This window comes from Quercus robur, chromosome 4 (assembly GCF_932294415.1).
Source record: "Quercus robur chromosome 4, dhQueRobu3.1, whole genome shotgun sequence".
Lineage (NCBI taxonomy): Eukaryota > Viridiplantae > Streptophyta > Magnoliopsida > Fagales > Fagaceae > Quercus > Quercus robur.
The window spans coordinates 47,413,479-47,436,178 of NC_065537.1; the positions used below are offsets into that span (position 1 = coordinate 47,413,479).

At 34.1% G+C, this 22,700-nt stretch overlaps 2 protein-coding genes and 1 pseudogene across 8 annotated transcripts in view; 2 read left to right on the forward strand and 1 right to left on the reverse strand.

Moving 5' to 3' along the window:
* LOC126722450 (uncharacterized) overlaps positions 1-22,700 on the forward strand; it is a 94,008-nt pseudogene that overhangs the window by 51,147 nt on the left and 20,161 nt on the right.
* LOC126722451 (uncharacterized) overlaps positions 1-22,700 on the forward strand; it is a 78,754-nt gene that overhangs the window by 21,599 nt on the left and 34,455 nt on the right. The window lies entirely within an intron of this gene.
* The window catches only part of LOC126722453 (uncharacterized), a 74,152-nt gene continuing 69,035 nt past the window's right edge, over positions 17,584-22,700 (reverse strand). For 2 of the 4 annotated variants that reach the window (XR_007653999.1, XR_007653998.1), the window contains one exon: positions 20,576-21,228. Coding sequence is in view for 1 of the 4 variants with exons in the window: in XM_050425612.1 (XP_050281569.1) it covers positions 17,634-17,782 (149 nt within the window). In the remaining 3 variants the exon portion in view is untranslated. Of the gene's footprint in view, positions 17,783-20,575; positions 21,229-22,700 lie in introns of those variants that run through there. The other 2 variants (XM_050425612.1, XR_007654000.1) reach the window with 2 other exon arrangements.

The following is a 22,700-nucleotide window of genomic DNA, read 5'->3' on the forward strand; positions in this document are numbered from 1 at the left end:
ATATTTGCAATTTGGGCCTCCGTTGTTATTATTATTATTTTTTTAAAAAAAGTGGGCCTCTAGTTTGTACATTAGTTGGGGCTCCAACCCTTTCATTTTATTTTAAAACATTAGGCCCATTTGGGCATTTATATATATAAATATATATATATATATATATATATATTGTGATCAGATCAGATCAAATCCGGCCTCTTCATTCTATGATTCTTTTAATTTCTTTCTATTTAAATATTATTTATTAAAAGTTAAAACCCATTAGATTAACTAATTATGATTAAACTAAGTAAATTTCTATTAAACTAATTAAACTATAAAAATAAAAGTTAGAAAACCCTACCCAACCACACTTTTCACTAACTCTCACTCTCACTCTCACTCTCTCTGTTCTTTGTAGAGGTTCCTCTGTTTTCTCACATGCTTCTCACCTTGCTAGCCACCTCAGCTCTCGCTCAGGCTCCAGGATCCGCACTAGCCTCACCACCAACCAAGTCTCCATCTTCGACTTCTTCTCCATCGTCTTATCACTCTCATGCTCCTGCTCCCACCTCAAAGCCACCGACTCCCTCTTTGGCTCCAACTCCATCCGCCACTCCTCCGTCGCCTTCCTCCGCTCCGTCAACCTCACCTCTGGCTCCTCCCCCACCGATCGCCCCAACCCCCTCCAATGCGCAGACCGGTACTCCCTCTCGCAGCCAGTAGAACACTCCACTCTCCAATCCCTCTTTCTCACGATCTCTGCCTCTGCCGCCGCCTCCCCATGTCGGCCTCTCCACAATCCCTCTTGTTTGGATGGTTAGAAAATTTATCAAAAAAACACATAGACTATCACGCTACTTCAGTGCTTCTTCTCTTTTTTCTTTTTTTTTTTTTGTTTGCTACTTGCTAGGTGCTTGGTGTTTGGGTGGTGAGAAAATGTGGGAAAGCAAAGGAAATATATATATTTTCTTATTTTGGTATCTTTTCTGATTATATACATGATTTTGAGTTTTTTTTTTTTTTTTGCTTGGTGTTTGGGTGCTGAGAAAATGTGGGAAAGTAAAGAGAAATAGGTTTTTTTTTTTTTCTCTGATCTGTTTGGTTCCTCCCTTTCGGTTTGGTGTCGATACCAAATTTGGTAAAACCAAAAATTTCGGTTCGGTGGGAAAATCGCACTTCAAACCAACCGAACTGAACCGATTACACCCCTAGTTGTAGGGGTGTGCAAAAAACCGAACAAACCGGCCGAAACCAACCGAACCGTTGTCGAATTTTCGATTCGGATTCAATTTTGAATTTTTAAAACCGAAAATATTCTGTTCAGTTTTCGATTGCAAGTTTGATACACCGAATTGACCGAACCGGACCGAATCATATTATAATATATTTTATATATAATATAAATTTTATAAATATTTGGGCCGGCTTTGCATTTTGTTTAAAAACGTTTGGGCTTTCTTTTTTAAAATGATCTGGCCTTTACATTTCATGTTTTCAATTTTCATTTCATCATTAGATTAAGTAACTATAATTAAACTAATTACTAATTAGATATTTAATTAAACTTAATCTAATTAAACTATAAAAACAAAAAAAAAAACCCTACAACCCACACGTTCTCTTCTCACCCTCAGTCTCAGCCTCCATTCCAGTCCCTCTCAGCTCTCACAGTCTCCACTCCAATCCCTCTCATAGCCTCCACTCCACGCCGGCTTCCACGAAAATCTGCCTTTGTGCCGCCTCTGCACGCCGGCTTCCACGCAAATCTGCCTCTGCGTCGCCTCGATCTGCTGCTGCCTCTGTCGCCTCGATCTGCCGATCTGCCGCTGCCTCTGCCGCCTCGATCTGCCTCTGCCGCCGCCTTCACACGCCGGCCTCCACATGAATCTGCCTTTGCCGCCGCGTCGATCTACCTCTACCTCCGCCTCCACACAAATCGGCCTCTGTCGCCACCTCCCCACGCCGGCTTGGTCTTTTCATTCTCAGTTTCTCACGGTGACATTTCTCGATAACCCTCTCTCTTTTCTGTATTTTGGGTTTTGTTTAATACTGAATCAATGCTATTTTCAGTGAATCTGTGATTGTGATTTTGAGTTTTTATTTTCTTATTGAAAAATCGATAATCCCATGTGATGTTGAGTTGTTTTTTTCTTTTTGTGATTGTGAATCTGTGATGTTGACTGAAACCGAAAACCGACTGAAACCGACCGAAACCGAAATACAACCGAAACCGATCGGTTTCCAATTATTTCGGTCGGTTTCGGTTGGGAATTTCACAAACCGAAAATTTTGGTTTCGGTTGGCCAAAACTAAAAAAACCGACCGAACCGAACCGATTACACCCCTACCTAGTTGGGTGTTTGCTTCCTTTTTTATTTTTTTATGTTTGGGTTTTCTTTTCTTAGGGTTGATGGTTTTGAGAAGTTCTTGAGGGCTTCGTGATTGCTGGTGTTTGTGAATGGATTGGTGTTTTGCTTCTCCATCCTTCCTGACTCCACCGTTGGCACCATCATCTCAGTCTCAGACCCATTAATCTCCAAAATCAAGAAACAAACTTTTCCAACAAAACAATACCCACAAAAAATCTTTACAAATTTTACCGATAAAACTTAAGGGATCTATGAAAAATCAAGCCTTGGGGTTTTTGAGTAAAGAAATAAAAAAGACATTAACTTAGACAATATACTCACATGGGCTTCACTGTAGTTGACCACATTAGCTAAACACAGCAACAATATGAGAGAGAGAGTGACCCCATAAGCAGACATGATGGTTCTTGAAATGGGTCTCATTGGGTTTGTGTTTTGATTAAAACAGTATATGAGAATTGCAGGAAGAGTGTGAGAGATGGGTCTTGCTATTTTTCTAGATAGGTTTTTTTTTTTTTTTTTTTTTGATTTGGTGGTGTATCATAAATAAGTATGAATGGAGTTTTGAATTTGGGGTGATGAGCTGCTTTAGGTGGTGTTAAATTTGGGGTTTTCAAATGGGTTTTCCACTATTGCTGCTGCATATTTTGAGGGTTGGAAAATTGCTTTTTGGCTTGTTGGAATTTTTATTGATGAGAGTTTTTGTTGTTTGTACTTCTTTGGTTGCACTCTGGCACTGTGACTGTGGTGGTGGTGGTGAAGAGTCTTAACTTAAACTTGAGGGGATGTAGGACCTTCTAATCAGTTTGTGTGACTGTCACATTATGTGAAGCCACTATGCATTGTAAGGGCAAGGCTACTGTTCACAGCCTCTTGCAGTGTCAGCTTAAGGTGCGTTGATAAGAGAGGGTTTTTGTGGTTCTACAATAGGGTTGTCCACACTTAGTCTCCACCGAAGTCTCACATTTGGGTCGGGTATGTGTATTCACATGGGTTAAATTTCTGACCTTATGATATGGAGGCCCAGCCCCATAATGTTTTTATTCATTCATTTGTTATCTGATTCTCATATATATCTTTGAAATTTTAAAAAACTTTGCTCTTACTCTTACATGATAAAACAACTTTGAATCAAGGACCTATTTTATTACATATTTACATTGACAAAAAGTCTGTAGTTTGATTATTCATTGATAACCAACTTTGAATGGATTGGTTTTTTTCTTCTTGATAATTTTCCTGATCCTTTATACATGGAGTAGCCGTTTTAGTTTGATTATTCATTGATAACCTTGATTCCTTAAAAAACTGAAGAGGATTTGCTAGTTGTAGCATTAAATACTAAACAGTGAGAGAAACTTACATGTACTAGTGGTGGTGGTTGCTAGCTTGGACTGGAGTTGGAGCTAGAGCCGAAGCCGGAGCTTGGAATGGAGCGGAAGACCGCGAGCTCACAATGATGGTGACATAACACTACTTTGATCAAAAACCCTTACTGTCCAAGTACCATCCTCTTTTTGGGGTGGTCAAGCATATGGATCCACAAAGAAGTATGCAATAAGATTACATGAAGAATCAAAGACACCATAGAATTCAACTTGAGTGTGCCAAACCTAAAAATAACAGCCATATATTAATAGGATATGATACTAAATAGAGCACAAACGTTGCAACAACCTTTTTTTAGTATGAGGTAACTAAAATAAAATACCAGAGCGACATCCTTAGCTAGCTTAATATCTATTCCAAACAATGTCTTTGAAAGGTTGAAAAGACTCTTCCCAATGGCTAGGAGAAATATTCGAATGCCTCTTCTTGTAGAATACAAAATCAATAAACACATAATATATCATGCTGGAGTTTTTAAAAGAACATAATGAAATGGAGTGGATAGATAATAAAAGAATGGAAAGGAATAGAATAAAATAGTGAACTTTCTGTAGTATGTGCTTTTAGGTTTATAAAAGAAAAAATGTAAAGGAAAAAATGTATTTTACATTTACACCCTTCAAGAAGAAATAAACAAGAGGATTGTCGTCTGTAGTTCTTCAAAGGGCTGTACAAATAGCAAGTCTAAGGTAATCTGTGTTGAAACTTTTGGTTATTTAATAATTGTTTTGGTCTTCAAGTTTGTGGCAACTTACTTTTATCTTATTTTTTGTGTTTCTAATCTATTTCACTAGGGTTATATAAATGCTATTGTTGATAATGTGCCTTGGATGATAACGTTGGATGCTTCAATTTTTGATGATGTTATCAACAATTTTGAAAACCGAAATTTGCGTAATGAATTGACTCGTGCTCGTTTAAGTCTTGCCTCTGGCGGAGATCATAATAATATTCCAATAATTGACCAAATTTTAAAGCTTAGATTTGATAAGCCTAAGCATTAAAATTTGGTTAATTATTGGAATATTATTATGATCTCCGTCAGAGGCAATACTTAAACGAGCACGAGTCAATTCATTACGCAAATTTCGGTTTTCAGAATTGTTGATAACATCATCAAAAATTGTAGCATCCAACGTTATCATCCAAGGCCCATTATCAACAGTAGCATTTATATATAACCCTAGTGAAATAGATTAGAAATACAAAATAAGATAAAAGTAAGTTGCCCCAAACTTGAAGACCAAAACAATTATTAAATAACCAAAAGTTTCAACACAGATTACCTTAGACTTTGCTATTTGTGCAGCCCTTTGAAGAACTACAGAAGACAATCCTTTTGTTTATTTCTTCTTGAAGGGTGTAAATGTAACATACATTTTTTCCTTTCCATTTTTTCTTTTATAAACCTGAAAGCACACACTAGAGAAAGCTCACTATTTTATTCTATTCCTTTCCATTCTTTTATTATCTATCCACTCCATTTCATTATATTCTTTTAAAAACTCCAACATGGTATTATGAAACGGCCAAATGTTTGGAAGGGTCTTTTCAACCTTTCAAAGATTTTGTTTGGAATAGATATTAAGCTAGCTAAGGATGTCGCTCTGGTATTTTATTTTAGTTACCTCATACTTAATAAAAGGTTGTTGCATCGTGTTGTGCTCTATTTACTATCATATCCCATTAATATATGGCTGTTATTTTTAGGTTTGGCACACTCAAGTTGAATTCTACGGTGTCTTTGATTCTTCATGTAATCTTATTGCATACTTTTCTGTGGATCTATATGCTCGACCACCCCAAAAAGAGGATGGTGCTTGGACAGTAGGGGTTTTTGATTGAAGTAGTGTTATGTCATGTGATGGATGCTTTGCTAGGTTGCCAATTGCTCACGTGGTGTACAATCTAATACCACCAATGGGGAATATACCATCCCTACTTACATTTGAGGAGGTTGGTAAACCCAATTACATTAGCTTTTAGTTGTGGTACAATAATTTATAATTTCTAAGATTGTAAAAATAATGGAAATTTTTAGATTGTTGGGGTTTTGAAGTTTTAAATATTATTTGTTGTCAGATTCATTAATGAATTTTTGGCAGGTGATGATTGTGTTCCATGAATTCGGTCATGCACTTCAACGTATGCTGACCAAGCAAGATGAGGGTTTAGTTTCTGGTGTACAGGGGATAGAGTGGGACGCTGTTGAATTATCTTCTCTGTTCATGGAAAAATGGTGTTATCACAAGTAAATTTGTCTTCATAGATTCTTAGCTTTGGGGAATTAAATTTCCATGAACTTTTCATTTACACACTGTATATAATAGGAACTTTGATTCATAATGAGAAAAGGATTTTCCTATATAATGCTTAACTAAGCCATCATGTTGCATACTAGCTTTTCGTTGTCTAATTTTTTCTAATGGATTCTTTAGAGATACTCTCATGAGCACTGGAAAGCATTATAATACCAAGAAGAGTATCCCTGAATCACTTTGTACGGATTTGCTTAAAAATGTGGAGCTCTTTAGAGGCTTAGTCAGTCTTCACCAAGTGAGTGTATTTGGTTGGTGTTATTTTTTTCTTCCTTTTTTTTTTTGCCATGTATTTGTCCTATATCCTTTGGTACTTCTGATGTGATTTTAGTTTTGGGTTTTCCTTTCAATTCATGATCCATGTTAAGTGGCATATGATGTTCCAGTTCCCATTTTGCATATCTAAACAATATACACTTTTGGTAGGTTGGGGGAGATTTTATTGTCTTAACTGAGTGTAATTTGCATCTAAGTTTTATAGAGTTGCAGGTTAAAGCTATTAGAAATCTCTAGAATGTGCTCTTAGAGATAGAGGGTGCTGCCACATAATTTGTGAGCTTGGCATTTTTATACAAGCATGATGTCTATCAGCTTGACTATAGCACAAGGAAGTTTTCCTTTATCACTTTGATTAATGAGTCTTTTTAATTTTATGGATTGGGGAATACCTGAAAATAGAAGCTTAACAATAAGATTGCTAGAGCGTGGATATTAACATTGATTCTATATTAGCGTATTTCATGAAAGACAGGGGAAGCCAAATAATTATATATTTTTTATGGGTCTGGTGGTGTTTCAAGGTGCTCTATTGTTGTGATCACCTCCTTTTCTGTCTTTGATTGTAAGATACAAGTGAACCTTTTTTTTAGTAGGATACAAATGAACCTAGTGAGGTTTGAATCCATGATCTGACCCTCTCTATCTCATTCTTATAGGAAAAGTATGATTTGAGCTAGAGCTCATTGCCAATGTCATAGGACTAATTGGGAAATTGCTTATTTGTGCTTTTGGTAGGCTTAGGGATTGGTGGATTTGTGTTTATATCCGTAGGTTGATTATACCCACAAAGGTGGGTACAATTTGTCTGAGTGGAAATATTTAAAGTTGGACTCCATCCCTTATTTTGATTGTTGTCATTTTTCTTTTCTTTCCTGACATTTTCTACTTTGAACGAGACAGATTATTGTTTGTCTTGATTTTAATGTTGCATTTTTGTGATGGTCACAATTATAAACCTGTGTTACTTGGTTATGGGATTATGGAAACAATAAATTGAAATTTCTATGATGTTTGTATGTATGACTGACTTTGTAAATTTCTTTGCATTTATTATAATTTTATAGGTAAGAAGGGGATTTTAGATTTGCAGTTGCATGCAATGTACATTCCTGATGGGCCAAAAACTGCCCTCGATTAAGTAAGAGTGTTTATGAAATCACATCCGTGTACCCTGTGCTACAAGAAGATAGGTATCTTTGTAGCATCTCTCATATATTTACAGGTTTGTTTTCCCTCTCAAATTGACTTCTTTCTAAAATCATTTTTATTTCTTCGACTCCAGCCTAACCTATTGATAGTTTCCTTTTTCATGAATATTAGATGAATATGCAGCTGGATATTATGGCTGCCAAGTTTTTTTTTTATTCCTATATTATTCATAATTGTCTGTTGCATTCTATATGATTCTTTCGTGAATTGTGGGCAAGTTTTCTATTGTTGTTTGTATACCCTTTGTACTTTATTCCTCTTAAATTTACTTTTGACACCATATTTCTGCATTTGGCAGTGGTCTGAGATGATGGCAGTAGACGGTCTCTGCATTTGAGGCTGCTGGACTGAATGACAAGGAGGTAAGTCCAAACGAGCTGTCTAGAAAGATGCCATAGTCTTGCCACTTGCCATAGAATATGGTTTCTAAATGGAGCACATCCTCTCCATATTGCACCTGATTGATCTTTATATTTGTAGTGTCTTGTTTAAAAGATGACGCATTGGGGAACCTCATTGAAGATTTAGTCACAATGTCCGTTGCATTGCATTTTTGGATGCATAAATTTGTCACCTACTGCGGTTCATCTCCATTTTTAGCGAAGTTATATAATAAAGAGATATTAAGTTATGATAAATAGCAAAAAATCATTGCAATAGCCTTGTAGCCCAATTTTGTTTTCAACGGAAACATTTTGGATTCAAATCCCCCTACCCCCAGCTATCAAATTATCCAAAAAAATAATAACAAAGATTTATGGATTGTAGACCATGGCGATAGGGAGGTTGTCTATCTATGGAACATGGGTTATCCACTAAGGACTTGTAGTAAAAATAAAAAAAGAAAGAAAAAAAAGAAAAGAAAAGAAAAGGAACGACTTAAGAGTTAAGACAAACATCCCAAATTGAAGTTTCATTTTAGGGTCATCAACATTTTGCATACAAATGTTCTTACACTTCAGTTTAGTTTTGGTGTGATATATCTAGAGGTAAATCTAGAGACTAAAATCTGCCCCAAAGGTTTTTGAAGGCTTGTTATTTGGTGCATCTTTCATGGGTTTTCTTTTAACTATTAGTAGTCAAAGCTCCGTAACATTTTGAAAAGGCTGCTTCTATATTTTATATATATATATATATATATATATATATACATACACATATGTATTGATGAGAAATTACTACATTTTATATTGGGAGTGATTTTTATGCCTTGCAACATGATGAGATTGTGAAACAGACTATGAAAGAAATGGGGCACAAATTCCGAGAGACGATCCTTGCTCTTGGAGGTGGCAATGCGGCAAAAGAGGTTAAAACATAACTTCTTTTTTTGGTTTTCTATTGGAATAAGAATTGGATGGCTTTATCATAATTAGTTGCGGTTTTGCTTGGTGACCCTTGTGGAATCTTTTTTTTCTAGATTTCTCTTATTTGATGTTCATAATGACATATGTTACATCCAGGTATTAAAAAATTCAAGGGAAAAGAACATTCATCGAAGGAACTGTTGAAGCAAATTAGAAAATCTGTACCAGAGGAACTGCTCAAGCTGTCCTGTTCACGGGAACAGAAACAGAGGAAGAAGTCTTCATGTGAACAGAAACGGAGGAAGAAGTCATAATTAGCTTTTTGAAAACTTTTGATTTTAAAGATGAAAGCCCTTCTTTTTTGTTTTCTTGTTTATCATTTAACTTTTTTTCCCGTATTGAAGGAAGCGTTGACATATGGAAAGTAAAACTATCCCAATTTTTTAAGGATATGGGATTTCCTAAGATAAGGGTCTTGTAATTTATTGTAGCCCAATTAGTATAGACTTTCTAACACAACATCAAAACATTTTATATATTGTCGAGTATAGTCATGCATGCTTTTTACTAAGTGGAGCGTTAAAGTGGTTGAATTTGTGTGGAATTCCTAAGGTTTACGTGCCACAGGATGTAGTTGTTACTTGTTATGGTTTGTCCAGGTAAAAATCCCATCCACCATGGATGATGGGTAGCCATGCTATCTTTGAATTGAAAGTTTGGTATGCTAATCTTCTGAGTTGATAATTTGATTGAATTGCATAGTGTACAGCCCGTCGCAAGGAAGGCCCTCACCCTTGGGTTTAAAGGATTAACCCCACTCATGGTGGGTAGCCAATCTTTGATAACCAATATATATATATTTATATGCTTGTGTGTGTATATAGATAGTTATACATTTTTTAAACAATTGGATATAAGTAAATCTAATGGTAAAAAAAAAGACTCAATGCTAATATTGTAATTGATCTAATTTATTATTCTTTATTTAATACGTTCTAGACTTATTTTTAAATCCAAAAAATTTATAATGCAACTATTGTTTTTAGTGTCTACGTATAGACAAAAATGTATATATACACACTACTATTTAAGGAGGTTTTTTGTTGGGATTCTTATTTTGTATACCCAAAATATCCCACATTCTACTCACTAATAGGTTTTAAACTAAGGAGGATAAAAATGTAAAATAAAATCCCCAAACCTTTAACCATCCATTAACCTCACGTTTGTTGTAGCAAAAAAACCAGATTCAAGGCCTGTATAGGATTCGTTTATTTTGCTGAAATTGAAATTTTTTGTTGTAAGTACAATAAAAGTAAAAGTTAGTTGAAATAATATAGTGGAAGATATGAATAGTACTAAAAAGTGCAGTGTGACCTATGAATAGTAGTAAAAATAAGTTGAATAGTAAAATAAGCTGGCTTTTTAATTTGAAGCCAAACGTATACTCAATTTCGTTTCTCCATCCTCCCTCTCCTCCTTTTAGGCAAAAGCAAAAAGAAGGCGGGATGGTTATCTCAATCTATGCCAATCTGATTGCTCCTCTTCCAGGTTCTTACATTTTCCACTATTTCTTATCTTACTAATAATTACCACTTCTTTACTTTACTCTTTCATATTTCAGGAGCTAAACAATGCAAATGCACAAGCCAATTTGTGGTAAATAAAATCTATTTTTGATTTTTCCTTCAAATTCTGAGTTTAACTAAATGCTAATTGAATTTTGATTTTGGGTAGAGAGTTGTTCCTTTATGGATATTAGCTTTAGGAAAAAAGCATTCCCCTAGAAATGCAAGGTATTTACATATATGTCCACTTTTATCTAATCTTGGCCTTATTTAAGTTTTAACTTTGAAGTGAATTTTTGTTTCATATTAATAATCAAATTCTACATTGATTTGTTCATTTATGTGTTGGTATTTTTATGTTATATGCAAAGCAGAAACTGATACTTGGATGTAATTATGGACACACTAAGTGCACACAAATCATTTGTTCTTACTAAAACAACAACATCAACCAAGCATTAGTCCCAAAATTTTGGGGTCAACTATAGACTAAGAAATATGGAAATGGACCACGTGGTGATATGCCGATTCTTAAAAGAAATTAAGATATGATACGGTGGGGATATGGTAATTAAATCAATTAATATATTTAGGTGTATTTTATCTTTATTTTAAGTATAGGGATTTTGGAGTGTCTGTGCTTCTTAGGCTATAGATCTTTAGAGGGTCGGCCATGTATTATTTTTACCATTCTAAATTGTTTGTCTTAATTTTTTTTTTTTTCTACTTTTGAATTGATGCCATGTGTTGTAGTGATGCAAGGGCTTAGGGTTTTTTATTTTTTTTTTACAAGATAAAATTTCTACTCTAACCTAATCTAAGTGTATATGTGTGTGAAGCTCCCTTTTGGAGACTTGAACCCCGACCCTTACCCCTCACATCCAACAAGAACTTATACTTACGGAGTGACCATCGCACCAAGGGCTTAGGTTAATGATGAAGATACAGCAATGATGAACATTATTAGGTATAATGATTGGGTACACTCTCAAACACGATTTGGTTAGGTCACCATTAAAACTGTAAAGTAGACAATGATGGTGAATCCCTTATCCACATCTCTCATTGTTTAGGTTTTTCTTATTCACTTTCAATTTTAAATAGATTTTGTCTTAAAACTTCGAATAAACATTTAATGCAATTTGCTAAACTTTGAAGAAACATTCAATGCTTTTTGCAACAGGAATTAACTGTGCTGAAATGACGAATCAACTTTGGCATCATCGGCTCCATCTGAAGAATCAGTAACTAGCGGCTTTAGAAAGAAGAAGTCCAAGTGATCATTGCCATATTCATGCAATACCAAAACACCATTGTTTCTGCCAGAAAGGGTATGATCAATTTGAAAATTTTACCTGCTTTTAATACTATTGGAATCATGGACAGTGATTTAGGCTTGAGTTATGTTTATGAGAAATTCTATTTACATCATGTATAGAAAGTAATTTGTTCAAGGAAAAGTTATTAAGTAAATGCCAAATATATTCCTAAGGTAATTGCAAAGAACAAAGTCGGGCGTGATATTAGGAGGCAATTTGTCATGCTTTATCTGTGGTAAATTAGCTCCTTAATTTAAGCATTGAGGCTGAGAATTTGGCATTTGTTTTTGCATATTGGAATTGAGGCATGGGCTGCAAGAGTGCTTCATTACATAATATACATTTTTCTTCTTCTAATTTATTTGTGATATTTGAATTACCAATTATGTTACTCCTTATATGTTTTTGAAGTGATGTGGTTATATATATATAAATATATATATATATATATATATATCTTTTATAGGATTAAATTAATTTTGATCTTATTGATGCCCTTTAGACTTCACTGTGAAGCTTAGAAAGATTAATGGGTTTGAGACTTTCAGTCAAATTTCTTTACTCTTATTGTGACTTGAAATGTGTGAAGATCATTAGTATGAAAGAATAACTTACACAAAAAAACCAACAAGAGAGTAGACCAATTATACAAAAAATCAACAATTTACTAACTTCCTCCCTTCCCTGCCTATTTTTTGTGTGAATATTTATCTTTCAAGTGGTTTGTTCTTTAAAATGGAATTAAAAATTCAATGATTGAAGCATGTGTAAGGGCCAATCTCACTTGATTATTTAGCAAAAAAAAGAATGTGGGTCTTAACTTTATTCAATGTGAGTTTAATCTTTGTGCAATTAGGGTCAAGGACTTATCATCTGTGCAAAATGAACAATGTTGTATGTTGAATCATTGAGATGAAAAATATAGCAGTTTTATTTTTGTTCAATATTGTCTAATAGTTGCTTCTTCTTTTCTCCAGTAATGATTTAAACAATAATTCACTAAGTGGGGGCACAGCTAAGTAAACGAAGAGTAAGAGATTTTATTAATCATTCAATTTCTTATTGGGGTGTACCTCTCCATTGCTGCCTTTGGAAGGAGAAGCAAACATTTTTTTATTGATCATAATTATATTTGAGAAGATGTCTAATAGAATGTTGTCTTTATGTAGTGCTTTTGGAAGGAGAGAAATGCTAGGAAATAGAGTTTGCGACAACATTGAAACAGATGAAAATTTTTCCTATTCTCAGGCAAATCATGGTCCTAATGGAAGCTTCAAAGTCTAAGAAAGGCAAAGGGATTGGTGTTTCATTTCAATGTAAGAATTTGAAGAAGTTGCAATATGTTCATGGGCTGTCAAAGTTGAAAAGTGCTTAGGAAGACTGCTGCTATATTGTTATTTTTGAGGGTTCTCCCTATCAAAGTCATGAGACGGGATAGTATTATAGTTATGACAACTAGCAAAGAGGTAGCCAATCCAACTCAAGAGACTAAACCAAGATGGCAAGACAAGGTGGTGCAAAAGCTCAAAATATGGAAGAATAAACTATCAAGCTTTTTTGGCCATTTCCTATCTAATAGAGGAAGAGAGAGAATTTGCAGAGCAGGCTTCTTTATTTTTTATTCTATATTTTTTTTTTTTGGGACTTAGGTTTCGTGTAAGGTATTTATTTTGTCTGATAGATGTTTGTTGTACTCCCCTTGGCATGTTTTTAAATTGGTACAAACTATTGAAACATAAACTATAAAGGACCTATATTACGTTTCAAAGTTGCTGTGTAAGGCCTTAGACCTTCACTTGGTATCAATTTGGTGGGCAGCAGGTGTTTGTTGAAAGTTGTGAGCATTGGCACTTGGCAACTAAGTGGTTTATAGATGTTGTAAGTGGAACCTAAGTTTAATCAAGCACTATGGTCTTCTCTTTTGGTTCTTTGGGCGTCTCTTCAAGTCTTAATCCTTTGTTGACATGCTCTTGCACTTTTGTTCTTAAGAGTTGGTTTGTCTCTGCTTCTCTTTCTATATTGCATTCTGTAGGAATTTTGTTTCATTTCTGATTTCTCTGTCTCCATGTAAATGATTTTTAATTTTGATATTTGGCTCAAATGGTTATGATTCGTAGGAATAATTGTATTTGGTGAGTGAGTGATTAGCTTCTCAGATCTTATTGTCAAATTAGATGCATTTACATTTTATGGTGATGACCTTAGTTTTTCATTTTGAGTTTTGATGCCAGGAGTCATATGGGTAAAACAAAGTACTTGAAGTAGTTGAGGTCTCAAAGGATATACATGATTCTAAAGAGAATTTACCATCTATCAATTTCAATGTCAAGATTCTAAACTGCAAGTATAGGTGCACAATCCAAACTCCGTATGAATTTGTAACAATGATTGTAGTTTGTCAACCAAATATGTCGTGAGAGATTGTAATGGATCTTGAAATTTCACTTTAACTTTTAATTACAATTGCATTTTTGGTCCATTTATTGGTTTATATATATATATATATATATATATTTAAACTATATCTATTTTTACTATTATACTCAATTCATCTTTATTTAATTGTCCTATTGTTTGAGACTTCCTGTTACAGAAAGCACACAAATTTGAAATTCATACTTAAATTTAAGACCCTTGATAGGAAAAAAATTCTATTGGTTTACTTAATCACTAGCCTCTTAATTTTTTTTGGTAAAGATTAAAAATTTACATCCATTATAATTTAAGATTACTACATTTTTCAATCACAAAAATACCTAGGTGAGTGATAAAAAAATTATTTCACCCACAAACGCACGTTTGTGGGTGTGATGAGTGTTATGTGTTTTTGTTGGTGAAATAATTTTTTCATCACACGACCATGTATTTTTGTGATTGGAAAATGTAGTAATCCTAAATTATAATAGATGTAAAAATTCTTAATCTTTACCCAAAAAAATAAAAGAGCCTCTGAGCACACGTGTGAACGCGTGCTCAGAGGCTAGTATATATTAAGTATTAAAAAACTCTAAATAAAAAATAAATAAAAAATTAATGAAGCTATTTCTACTCTATATGAAATTATATTTCCAAAGTTACAAGAAATTCAAATTACTATTTTGATTATATTCTATTTTTATAAGTTAATATTTTTTTTAAAAAGAAATTAAATTTCATTATTTATTTAGCTATTTTATTATCCTACGGTCCTACCACATATATATATATATATATATATTTTTTTTTTTTTTTTTTTTTTTGATAAAACAATCTATAACTTAAATAATATTTTATATTTTATCATTCAATTTCGATGATATTCATAATATTTTGTTTACATTACATATGACTTTTAATTAGTCTATTGCACAAGCAAACTTCCAGCATCGATAAGAAGTCGCCATCCTTATGAAGCTACCTAAGGAAGGGAATTATGTTTCTTTCCTTTGGCCAGTTTACATTACATATGACTTTTAATTAGTCTATTGCACAAGCAAACTTCCAGCATCGATAAGAAGTCGCCATCCTTATGAAGCTACCTAAGGAAGGGAATTATGTTTCTTTCCTTTGGCCAAATATATAAATATATATATATATATATATATATATTAATGTTTTTTAATGTTGGCTAAACCTCAAACTACATCCCCACGGTCTGGGAGCCTTTAAATTTTACACCATGAAGTTCTATAATTTGAATTTTACCCCTTCAGATTATATTTCATTTATATTTATATCCCCTCGTCTATATTTTCCATTAAGTGCCATATAAACTTATCACTCGTATATAGTTTGTCCAATAAAATAATGTGATGTCATTTTTATATTAATTATTTTATTTTTATTTTTTTTCACAAAAATTATGTGGCGTCATTTTATTTGACAAACTAATTAACACACATGACTTAACGAAAAATATATAGATAGGACTACTAATGCAAACGAAATATAACTACATATGATAAAATCTAAGTTTTGAAATTTCAAGGTTTAAAATTTAAAAACCCTCAAATTTAGAAATTTAAAAGCGTAAAATCTAAACACTCTCGAACTTTAGCATTTTATATTTGGGCCCATCTTTGACTACAACTAACACCAAGAATAGCCTGCCACCCACTTACAACACAAGTTCCCTTTGGGTTACTATCTTACTAGCTGGAATCACACCATTAGGGGATGGTATGTTTCCCTTGTTGATATCAATTTGTCTATCTATGTTCCTTTAATGTTATGGGGCTCTCTAAACATTGAGGGGTAAGCTTCAGTCTAGTGGGTCATGTGCACTAACAGAATATGAGGCCCACATCTTGGCAATTGTAAGACATGTGTTGTTCCTGTGGAACTGTCTTTTGCACAAAAATATTGGATGCAAACTAAATCATGCGTTGACTTATTAGAATAAATAAGTGACATTAATGATGGGCTCAAATGAGAACCTGTAAGAACTGACTATATCAACAATTTGTAAAAATACTATAAAATAATTTGTGGCTGTAACATTATTCATATATAATATGCTTTGATTCCATAGATGGTGCATAGGACAAAACTTATGTACAATATTTAGGTATTGTTCCTTAGAATTCCCTTCTTAAGATTCAAGCATGTGATTTTTTTCCCCATGGAATGGAAGTGTATTTTTAGTTAAATATTGCTACATGACTGAATCTTAAGAGCAGAACATAAGGAACAACACATAATTACTGTAACTAAGAATAATAACAAGTTTATTGTGCAAGGTGCAGATTGACATAGGCCATCTACAAATCTTGTATTAAGGGTGTATTTGTGTAAGTTGTTGGAAAATAGTGTTTTGGGTTTAAAATGACGTTTGTAAGAAAACTATGAGAGATTGTTGTTGCAAAACGGAATTTTGAGTTTTCAAAACTCACTTTTAGGCTCCCAAAATACCTATCCAAACGGACCCTAAAATTACTTTTCTTGCTATCTATAGGCACATCAATTATTAATAGCAATAAAACTTTACAGTAAAAGAGGGTAAAACAAAGTGGTAAGAAAAGGAGAGACAGAAGGGGAAGTTTCCCATCAGCTAGCTAATCAGACCCAGTACAAACCTTTTGTTAAGGGACCACAGAGCAAGAACACGAGGGCAATATGTGCAAACCTTTTGTTCAGTCCCCACGAAACCTCCACACTTCTAGGAAAAAGTATAAAACTACAAGGCCCCTCAACTGGACACCAAACTCTTCTTTTTAACACTTCATTTGAGTAGGGAGGAAGAAAGCCACAGGGATCAAAACAAAAAGGAAACAAGACAAAAGCTAGAGGTCTTAGACTCATCATGTATTATTAGATACTAGCTAGTCTTAACTATAAACATGGGAACATGGTTCCATGTATTATGCCATAGAACATTAAAGAAGCATTCATCATGGTGTGCACACATGTAAAGGAAATGGAGATCTTATCTTTGATGGCCACATTTGGACCATCATATTATTTTGTATAACTTGACTTGTATCATCTACATTAGGTAATGATACACTGTCTTTTTCTGCGCATTTCAGGAACAAGGCTGGTACATTCAAGTGTGTCATAAAATTACTGTTACCAGGTGTGTAAGATATGCTGATCACTGACAAGCGTAAGTGTTCTGAACAAAAGTGTAACCGCAAAGTAGGACCCAAAAAAGAAGTATAACCATGAAGATTAAAGAAGATCAAACAACATTAACTTCTAAATTTTCTATCATTACTAACGTGGAGTCAAATGTTGCAATTAGCAACCCTCATGAGCAGCATTAGGAGAAAACATTCAAAACTAGTCTATACATAATTTTATACCAGGTAAATGAGTATGTTACAATTGTGAGATGGAGAAGAAATGAGTGTAATTTCCACGGGGACTAGAGGTGTGGTTATTGCCATGACGTAGACTATATTTCCAAAATCACCACTTACTTTGGTTTGTCTGAGAGGGTTATGAGAGATTTGAGTACACCTGGACTGATCCTGTCACCAATGGTACCTCTTTCTGAAATCAAAAGGGACTTCTCTTTCATATAGCTCTGTAGTCTTTTTGCTTCAAAGTCAAGTTGTGCTTGATCTACATTACAAGGACAAGGCCTAGATTATCCACAACATTAATTATCTTTTATATATATAAAGTAAAGAAACATTTTTCTTGACAATAATGACTATCAAGATCAAAACACTATCAGCAGCATCGAGTAACTTAAGCAATAACATAAAACATTAGATAGAAAACAAATTTTATTTTCTACGAAGCAACCACTTGTAAGATTATAAATGAAGAAAAAAAAGTATGTGGATAATTTATAATTTTTTTAATTAGAAAGTTGGGTCTTGAACCCATTACCTCACCTTCAGCCTTGCTCTTACAAGGAAGGAGGTTCCATTTGAGAATAAGGAGAATTAATTATCTCAACAACTCTTGATTCTTGAAGAGTCTGTCCTTTATCCCTTCTCATGGGCCACCTGGAAGACTAGTATACTGCCAAACTGAAAACAGTTTTTAGCTGCCCAGTTTGTAAGCAAATGCAGCTAAATGTTATCGAAGAATCCTAAGAATCCTTTCCTGTGCAACTACACAACATTGTTCCACTACCTTGAATCCACTCCTTTCAGGTGGAATTCTTTTCCTATAACGGAGCTATATTAGCAGCATATCCAAGATACTGATACTATTTGGTCACCCATGAAACTCATCCAATAATTCTTAAAAATATCATATATTTGGGCAGGAAAATAATTTTAAAGAAATAATTCATATTTGATAGTCCCCAGATACTTGTATACATGTATCAACACATCTTGAACCTCAAAGCAGTGCAGTCACATGCGAGCTAGGCACTCGCCTAGATGATCAGGCGAGGTGAGGTGCTACCATAGCACCATTGAAGCCTAAGAGGTGCCTTTAGTAAAGTGCTTGCCTTAGAGCCTAGTTGAGCACCTTAAATAAGTCTGTAAGGTGCTTGAGGTGAGAGCCTCACGAAAATTCAGCAGAAAAAAAAAAAAAAAAAAAAAAAGGTGGTTTTGTAATTTGGCAAAAAATGTTAGTCCTATTCTTGAAATAATTCAAGTAAGGGGTTACTCTTGCTCTTGCTTTCTTCTCTCACCTCTCTTTTCCCACATAGAAATATTGTCTTCTGGAGGGTTGTGCCTCACTGTGTTATGTGGTGCCTTTGGCAAGAACAGAATGTGAGGTGCTTTGAGGGAAATGAACGGTCTATATTTGAGATTAAATCCCTCCTTCATTTTTTGAAGGATTGGAGTACTGCTTAAATTTCTCATCGCTGTTCTAATTTATTTGATTTAATTTTTGTAATTTGCAAGTTTGATGTACTGCTACTCAGGAACACCTCTAGTGTACCTGGGTATTCTCTTTTTTGATTGATGAACTTTTGTTACTTATAAAAAAAAATAATAATAATAATAATGCTAAGAGTTGTGTTAATATCAATGACATACACATTTGGTCCAATTAGCTTTAGCACCTTAAATGTTCCAGCACTGCAAGCTTGCAATTTCCGAACTATTCCTAAAGGAAACTTTGCTCAGGCTTAATTATGAACCACGACATAATCTGATATTTTAAATTCTAAATGTCGATGATGAGAATCAACCTAAATTTTATATTGTTTATTACTTGCTTGAATACATTTGTTGATGTCATGATGCAAGTCATGGACATGCCATCCAAAAGCTTTGGTTGACTCGGACACTCAAACATGAGGGGACGTGGGGATGAGACCTAAAGGTTTCCTAGCCTTCTAACCATGCACAACCTCAAACGAACTCATACCTATGATTCTATTGATAGAGCATTGCATGCAAATCAGGCCGTAGGGAGAATAGAATACAAGTTCATAGCATGTTCACCTACAAGACACCTTAAAATGTTCCCAAGGTTCTTATTAACAACCTCAGTCTGGCCATATGTTGCAAGATGGTAAGCCATAAAGAATTTCAACTTTTTTCTTTCTATGGGCCAAAAAGTTTTCTAAAAATAATTCATTAACCCGATGTCTCTATCAGACACTATGTTTTTGGGGAGGCCATATAGTTTGACAATTTCGTCGAAATAAAGTTTGGCAACCTTGGAGGCATTAGAGGTCTCAGAATAGGGAATTATTGGGCCATTTTGGATAACTTATCCGTAGTCACAAGAGCAAAGTCATGCTTCCTAAGGGTGCAAGAGAGACCTAGCACAAAATCCATGCTTACTGAATGGTGCAAAACTGCAAGTGCACAGTATCGTAGTTTTATAGTAAAGTGATGAGAAGAGTATCGTCCTCAGGGATTGGTAACTTACTTTTGACAAATACCAAAATTATTCTAATCTTGATTTTATCTAGAGAAGTCACTAAGGTTTTAGTAATTGGAATTCAAAATAAAATCAATTTTAAATAAAAGATACGCAGAGGAAAAGAAAGATGTTGCTTGAAAATCAACTTAATGAAAAAGAAACTTCTAGGAAATCGATTTCACCTAATCCCTCACTATGCTTTACTCATCTAGCTAATTGAATTTAATTCTCTCTATTTGTTAGCAATCTCCAAACTCTTCCAAAAGCCTCTTTCGACAGTCAATTGGAAACATTCTTGTTCATCAATTTACACAAGAGTATGCAATTTAATAAAGTAAGAAAGCATTAAGACCAACGATTTTAATACTACATAGGTTCATATAAGTCTTTCGATCTCTATATTTACCTATGCTGAAATATTCAAGATCTATCCTATAATTCCCTCTTTCGACAGCAAATCACAAGATTAAAATTATCTAATTAATGGCCAGTTAATTAGAAGCAATAAGCTTAGAATAAATCAGACAAACATGAAGAGAAATTTGTTCAAATTAACATAGAAAAGCAAGTATAGTTCAAAACTAGATTACATCGTTTTTCTAGAATAAAGAAAGTTTAGTTCATGCTAAAAATTAAATCCAACACAAACGAGTTCACAATAATTTTTTCTGAGAAGATTGGAAAGAAAATAAATGCTGAAAAATTCTCTGTTCCAGCCCTCTCTTTCCTCTTCAGCACACCTTTCTTCTTTACTGTTCAGCCCTCTTTCTTTCTTTCTGTTTCGGCTGCCTTCTCTTTTCCTTCAGCGTTCTTTCTGCTTTTTCTTTTTGCCCTACGTTTTTAAAGTCCAGTCCTTTACTTGTTGCAGCCTAACACAGCCCAAAAAGCCCAAACGTTTTTCAGCTTTTCAGTCCAAACGTTTTTGCTTCAGTTCAGCCACTCTTTCTTCTTCTTTTTTCTGCTTTATTCTTTTCTGGTTCAGCCCAAAAATATTACATTCAGCCCAAAACGTTTTTTTCTTCAACCCAAAATACTTTTTCAGTTCAGCCCAAAAATCTCTGTTCAACTTCAACGCCACCTTCTTTTTGTTTCTTTTCTTCCTGCCTTTCTTCTCTGCCTTTAGCCACTTCGTATTGCCCTTTTTCAGCCCAAGTGTTCAGCTCAAAACCTTTTTCAGCTGCTTCATGTCTCTTTATTTGAGTAAATCTTCATTTTCTTCAAATCTGAAATAAAATTTAAATAACAATAATGAAGTCTAAAATCAACAAAAAAAATAAATAAAATTAGACTAAAGTTTAAAGTTGAGGAGTGATAAATTACACTCAATTATGCAAGTCATCACTTACATCCTACCTAGGGCAATCTAGCACCAGTAAAGGGGTGTAAAGGCCAACATTTTACTTACAGTGTTTAGCCAGTTGACATTGGCAACTCTAGCCAATTATCTTGGTGACATCTCACTTAAGGCTTGGCTAATAGAATTGTGCTCTAGCTCCTCAATGGTCTTATTGCACCCAAATATCCTTGCAAGCCCATCCATGTGCACTTCCCTCACTAGGAAATCTCTCACCTATGTGCACAAAATACAGAGCTTGTTGGCCTTAATTAAATAGCCGTCATCATAGTGATAGCTCAATCACATTGAATCCATAAAGCCCTTCTCCAACTTCTCAATCCAAGCCACACAAGTCTCTTGAATTCCCTATTCCGTGGCCCAAGCCCATCACCAACTCCTCCTTAGCCGAACTGCCTTATCCATTGTCAAAACTTACACATTTACAATTCAAATCTAATCCCTTTGGTTTCTGATGTTGAGAAAACAATATCATTGCTTAAAAACGTGAAGAGACCAGTAATCTTATTTGGAAAAGGTGCGGCATTTTTAACTAGATGACTTCTTAGCAAATGAGGATTGACAATGATAAAGATTAGTTGCAACTTAGGGAAAGTGAGATTGGAGAGAGAACTGAAGAAAAAAAAAATTATAGGCTTAACAGGCAATCATTGTTAAGTCTTTAAAAAAAAAAAATCATGTGATTCTAACCTATCAAATAAAAAATCATGTGATTCTCATAAGACCCAATGTCAAGTGGCTTATTTTAAAAAATGCCAGCTAGTAATTTGGTGGAAAAATCTTGCCTCATAAAACTAACCATAACTTGCAAAATAGAAACCCAAGTTAAAAATTGTTTTAAGCCTAGAATTCTTATAACTATATCTTTAAAATCATACGAATCTCGCTTCAATCAGACTTCGATAAACTATTGCTAGTCCCAAAAGTTTAACCAAAAAAGAAATAAGTGAATTTAGTCACATAATCATTATTCTAATACAATCCCTAATGTACAGACTCAATTTCTCCCTCAATAAGTGAGTACCCATGGAATTTTTAATTTTTAAAGGGGAGGTGGAGCCTTAATAAATGATAAACTATCACTAGTCCCCAAAACTTAAACTAATAAGAAAGAGGTAAATTAAATCACTTAACCATTATTCTAACGAACTTCACACATTTTCCCATAAAAATAAAATAAATCTTGGATAAAAAAATTGCGAAGCAGTGACAAATTAATCTTCCATCACCACATCATAAATATTAGATGTTACAATGACACAAGAAGGAGATTCATCTAGAGATCAGTTTGTAATAGGACAGAACAAAATCTTGATTTTGTGATCCAACTGTTATAAACAC